The sequence below is a fragment of the Lutra lutra genome, chromosome 4 (genome assembly GCF_902655055.1).
Source record: "Lutra lutra chromosome 4, mLutLut1.2, whole genome shotgun sequence".
NCBI lineage: Eukaryota > Metazoa > Chordata > Mammalia > Carnivora > Mustelidae > Lutra > Lutra lutra.
The window spans coordinates 102,438,687-102,444,480 of NC_062281.1; the positions used below are offsets into that span (position 1 = coordinate 102,438,687).

The 5,794-nt window shown below is 53.4% G+C and overlaps 1 protein-coding gene across 1 annotated transcript; it reads left to right on the forward strand.

Moving 5' to 3' along the window:
- The first annotated feature begins 546 nt into the window (after positions 1-546).
- KCNA2 (potassium voltage-gated channel subfamily A member 2) lies at positions 547-4,411 on the forward strand. Its single transcript, XM_047728542.1, has 2 exons — positions 547-802; positions 1,256-4,411. The coding sequence occupies exon 2, from the start codon at positions 1,419-1,421 to the stop codon at positions 2,916-2,918; it is 1,500 nt and encodes a 499-aa protein (XP_047584498.1). The 5' UTR covers positions 547-802; positions 1,256-1,418; the 3' UTR covers positions 2,919-4,411.
- Positions 4,412-5,794: the final 1,383 nt, after the last annotated feature.

The following is a 5,794-nucleotide window of genomic DNA, read 5'->3' on the forward strand; positions in this document are numbered from 1 at the left end:
CGAAGGAGTGTGCGTCTGGGAGGTTGCCGGGGAGGGGGTCTTCCTCCTCCGGGACTCTGCCGGGGTCAGAGCTTCCAGTCCGCTGCGGTGCAGGAAGCCCTCCCTCTTGGGAGTTGCCGCATCCTGACCTGGGGGCCAGAGGGCTTTGCCCAGCGTCCCTCCTGAGGGCTGCTGGGGACCAAGGGAGATCTGGCTCAGCCCTGGGAGGCCCCGGAGGAGACAGGCCCAGCCCAGCCTGAAGGCTCCTTGCCTGGGAGAAAAGGCTTCCAGCTGATGGAAGCCTGCCTAGAGGAGGCGGGAGGCTGAGGGGTAGTTCTCAGGTGTGACACCAGCATGGAAGGTGGGCATGGAAGGAAAGCCACCAGAGCCCTCCTAAATCTTGGCACCTGCCCCCCGAAAGCCCTGGTTCCACCTTGCTGCTGTTTTTTCCAGGCAACGTCACACCTCCTGAGGACAGCCAGGAGGACTCTGGCTTCTGCTGAGCTTTGCATCTTGCCTCCTTCCTTCCAAAGGCTCCAGACCCAAGCTCCACGTCCTTCCAAAGGCTCCAGACCCAAGCTCCACGTCCTCGAATCCTGCGTGCCCCTGGCCAGACGCTCCACGGCCCCTCCGGGCCAGCCCAGTTCTGGAGCTCACCTCCAGGACCTGGAGCCTGCCCTCCTGCCCAGAATGACTCACCATTATTTCTCGCTCAAGTGAGAAGACGTGATGGACAGCCGGGCTGCCGATTTGTGTATCTAGGATTCCCACGGTATCTGATCAGCTCTTCGAGGAAGAGAGCTTCCGGTTCCTGCCTTGCCAGGTAAATCAATCTGTTTTTAATAACAGCCATGTGTAGAGTCACCGGAGTAGGGGCAGTGAGGGAGACCCAAGCCCAAGATCCACCCTTGGAGACATTCCTCCAAGCCAGGAGAGGACTCGTTTTCATCCTCTAGTATGGGGGTTGTGCTCCTTGAAGCCTGTGCCCTGCAGAGGGGGCCTATACCAGCCCCCTTCCCCCAGGGCAGGGCCATCTAGAACCTTCTAGAGAGACTGGCATCTGCTTGCCTCTGATCCCCAGCCAGGTTTAAGGTGAAAGTAAGTTTTTTTGTTTTGGTTTGGTTTGATTTGGTTTGGTTTGGTTTTGGTGGTGGTGGTGGTGGTGGTGGTGATGTTTCTGAGCTCTTGGCTCAAAGATAGGAGACAAGGAGCAGCAACGCAGGTCAGGCTGCCAGTGGGGAGGGGTCTCATGCCCTTAACTGCCTCTGTCTTTCAGCCAAGGGAGGCTGTCTCTCTGGTCCTCAGAGAGCCCTCGGGGCTCTCCTGCAGGAATCCAGGCCAATGCTTCTGTGTTTCCTGGGGCCGTAAGCAGCACCCTGAGTTCCCTGCTGCCTGGCAGCTGGAAGGCATAGTGTGAGGCCCTTCTCTCAGCCCCCATTATGACAGTGGCCACCGGAGAGCCAGTGGACGAGGCCGCAGCCCTCCCCGGGCACCCGCAGGACACGTACGACCCCGAGGCCGACCATGAGTGCTGTGAGAGGGTGGTCATCAACATCTCGGGGCTGCGCTTTGAGACCCAGCTCAAGACCTTAGCCCAGTTTCCAGAGACCCTCTTAGGGGACCCAAAGAAGCGGATGAGGTACTTTGACCCCCTCCGAAATGAGTACTTTTTCGATCGGAACCGGCCCAGCTTTGATGCCATTTTGTACTATTACCAGTCGGGCGGCCGCTTGAGACGGCCTGTGAACGTGCCCTTGGACATCTTCTCTGAAGAAATTCGGTTTTATGAGCTGGGAGAAGAAGCGATGGAGATGTTTCGGGAAGACGAAGGCTACATCAAGGAGGAAGAGCGTCCTCTGCCCGAAAATGAGTTTCAGAGGCAGGTGTGGCTTCTTTTTGAGTACCCAGAGAGCTCGGGGCCTGCTAGGATTATAGCTATCGTATCCGTCATGGTCATCCTGATCTCCATCGTCAGCTTCTGCCTGGAGACCCTGCCCATCTTCCGGGATGAGAACGAGGACATGCATGGGAGCGGGATGACCTTCCACACTTACTCCAACAGCACCATCGGATACCAGCAGTCGACCTCCTTCACTGACCCTTTCTTCATTGTCGAGACTCTTTGCATCATCTGGTTCTCGTTCGAATTCTTGGTGCGGTTCTTTGCCTGCCCCAGCAAAGCAGGCTTCTTCACCAACATTATGAACATCATTGACATTGTGGCCATCATCCCCTACTTCATCACCCTGGGGACAGAGCTGGCCGAGAAGCCAGAGGACGCCCAGCAAGGCCAGCAGGCCATGTCTCTGGCCATCCTCCGTGTCATCCGGTTGGTAAGAGTCTTTAGGATTTTCAAGTTGTCTCGACACTCCAAAGGTCTCCAGATTCTAGGGCAGACCCTCAAAGCCAGCATGAGAGAATTGGGCCTCCTGATATTCTTCCTCTTCATCGGGGTCATCCTTTTCTCTAGTGCTGTCTATTTTGCAGAGGCTGATGAGCGAGAGTCCCAGTTCCCCAGCATCCCGGATGCCTTCTGGTGGGCAGTCGTCTCCATGACAACTGTAGGCTATGGAGACATGGTTCCAACTACCATTGGGGGAAAGATTGTGGGGTCCCTCTGTGCAATTGCAGGTGTGTTAACCATTGCCTTACCGGTCCCCGTCATAGTGTCCAACTTCAACTACTTCTACCACCGGGAGACAGAGGGAGAGGAGCAGGCTCAGTACCTGCAAGTGACAAGCTGCCCAAAGATCCCGTCCTCCCCTGACCTGAAGAAAAGTAGAAGTGCCTCTACCATTAGTAAGTCTGATTACATGGAGATCCAGGAGGGGGTCAACAACAGTAACGAGGACTTTAGAGAGGAAAACTTGAAAACGGCCAACTGCACTTTGGCTAATACAAACTATGTGAATATTACCAAAATGTTAACTGATGTCTGATTGAAACCTATTAACACACCCGCAGCTCCATGGAACTCCCGCAGATACAGCATAAATAGCCTGCGTTGTAGTCAGTGTGTTCTACAGTGTACATCTGCTTCTGCATGGGAAGCAGTAGTTGTGCAAGTGACTTTTGATCTTTTGATTTTTGATTTAGAACACAGAATATCTATCCCTGGCTTTCATGCAAATAAATCTTTATCACTGGCCTAGGGGTTTCCAAACAGGGGAGTCCCCTATGGAGCCAGAATTTCAGAAGGACACACTGGGGCCACCTCCTAGTGGACACATAACCTGCCCCATCGGTGCCACCTTCCTTTCTGAAATAAATGCGCACACCTTCCCCTCCTCCCTGGGAGATGCACCGCACCCTCCCCAGCCTCTGGGGCCCCAAACCCCCTGGGCCCATAGGAGCCCCACCTCCCGCTTCACAGAGGAATACCATGGTGGCTTAGCTTGAAAGCACGGGGAATTATTCAAAAGGTCATTTCCCATTTTTGCATTGAGAAGAACACGCAGGCCTGGCGTATCGGAATTAGACTCTCTGTGTCACGGGCTGGGGTTTGTGAATTGCACTTGCCAAGTAGATGCTCCGGAGGCTTGTGTTTCGTAACGGAAAATGCTGCATTTGGTTTTTCTCTGCAGTGTGGCTGTGAGGGAACCCCAGGGGGAGGGACAGTTGGGATGACCGAACATGAGTGGTTGGTCGAGTTGCACGTTGGGTCTCAGGCCGCTGGGGAGAAGCTAACCAACCCAGGGACCTCTCGGCTTCCGATCTCTCCATTTTCGCAGGCTTCAGGGTCACAAAACGTCTGACTCCCGCGTTCCGCTGGAGTTTGCAGACATCTGCTTTCCTCGCACCGTGCTGACCCCCGCAGTGCGATTACCAGTAATGAGCTAGAGCTGCATGGGTGTTTGTTGCATGAATCTCGATATTTAAACCACAGGAGATAACCTATTTTCTTAGTAGCCTACACAGTATTCATATCTAGAGTATTAAGAGCCCCGGAGTGGCATTGAGCTAGGGGGTGTTTTGGTTGGTTTTGGTTTTCTCCCCCCCCGCCCCCCCGCCCCAATCAGAAGACAAAAAGCCCTCAGTCAGGAGAATAAAAAAGAGACTGTTTGGCATGGGGAACCCCAACTTCCGGCTCCCCAGCCCACCCCATCCCTGTTCTTCCACCTGGGGGCACAGACCTTTGCAAAGCCCAGAAGGGGGAGCAGGGGAAGCCGCGCTCGGACACCTCACATCACCGCACCTTACGACTGAACCTAGTTATGGGGATGACTCTCTAGCTGACCCAGGCATCTGGGCCTGAGGACAGGTGGATTTGAGGATCCAGTGTATATAAGCATATATTGAGTATCTCTCACGAGTTCTTCTACCTAGCTCGCTATAGAAGAAATTGCATTTGAACCTTGTATAAGCTTATGCAATATTTCTGACACAGGGCAACTTACGCATGTGTTTGACTATGTGCACTAGCGTATGTATGTATATGTACTACATGCATACATACATGTGTGTATATTATATACATGCATACATACCTGTGTGTATGTGTTATATACATGCATACATATGCGTGTATGTGTATATGTGCACACATGCACACACTTTTATATATATATATACATATATATATATATATATTCATTCTCTGGAGTTCAGGTTCAGGAGCAAATCCACTGCTTGGTGGGTTGGTTGTCTGAGAGGCCTAATGGGTTAACTTATCTCATCGATAAACCCACTGGGACTGGGTTTGCTGCCATCGCCTCAGACACTCCAGTCTTCATGGATTCCTAGATGTTAGAATTGTCTTTCTGCCCTCCACGTGCTGCAGCTTCAGTTCCCCGTGGCTGAAGCTCGTCTCACCCAGTGCACAAGGGCCTGTGGCCCCCACGGCTCCCGCTGCCCTGGGCCACACTCGCCCCAGGCTTCTCTCTACAGTCCATCTTGTTAATCATCTCCTTTCTCATCTTCACCCGCCCTCTTTGGGTTTTCTTGGGTTTTTCTTGTAGTCTGGCTCTGCCTCAGTCACTTTAACAGCCCTTTCCCTAAAGAGCCAGAATGGATCTCCTGCTTGGAACCAGGGACCCAGTGCCGCAGGTCTAGGCTTGAAGGGGGCTTCCTCGGGGTGGAAGCCTTGGAAGTCCCAGGTGAAGAGATGGAGACGCTAGGTGAACTACAAGCATCATTTCCATGGCCAGGCTCAAATGCTCTCTCTATGGCACTGGCCAAGAGAACTGCTTAAAGAAACCCAAGGCTGGACAGAAAAATCATTCCCCGTCCTGGGACAGACTGAAAGGGAATGAGTGCTGTGTCGCCTGTGGGTGGGGTTCAGGCTGGCCCTGGAATGGGTTGAGGTGGGGACACCGTCGCCTCCCAGACTGGGCTTCCACTTCCCAAACACAGTGAGTTGTGTGCTTAGGCCGCCCAGCCTCGGCTCCAGCCCGAGCCTTACCATTGGCTGTTTAGCATCTACAGTTACCTTGGGGGGTGGGGCACCAGCTCAGGGTGCTAGGCCCAGGGTGCTCATTAGTTCCTGGTCACCCACATCCCCAGGGATCTGCAGGACACCCCATGCCCAGTGTGAAGCCTCTGAGCTTCTCTTCCTCTCCTTTGCGGGAGGTGGTGCTGAATTTCCAAGACATGGGGTGGGAAGGGCACAGACCTTGGACAACAGATGGTAAAACAACCCATACACAAGGCCTGGGTCAGTGGGGAGATCTCTTATCCCTGTGGCCTTGACCTAGGACAATAAAATACCCACAGGTGCAGGCACAATACCTGCATACCCACTGCAAAATAGATACAAAACGAGCAACGCAAATGCACAAAGGCCAGTTAATGAAAAGGGCATGCACGGATGATACAT

Excerpts from the sequence above, each read along its gene's own strand:
- KCNA2 (XM_047728542.1), top strand. The coding sequence starts at position 1,419 with ATGACAGTGGCCACCGGAGAGCCAGTGGACGAGGCCGCAGCCCTCCCC.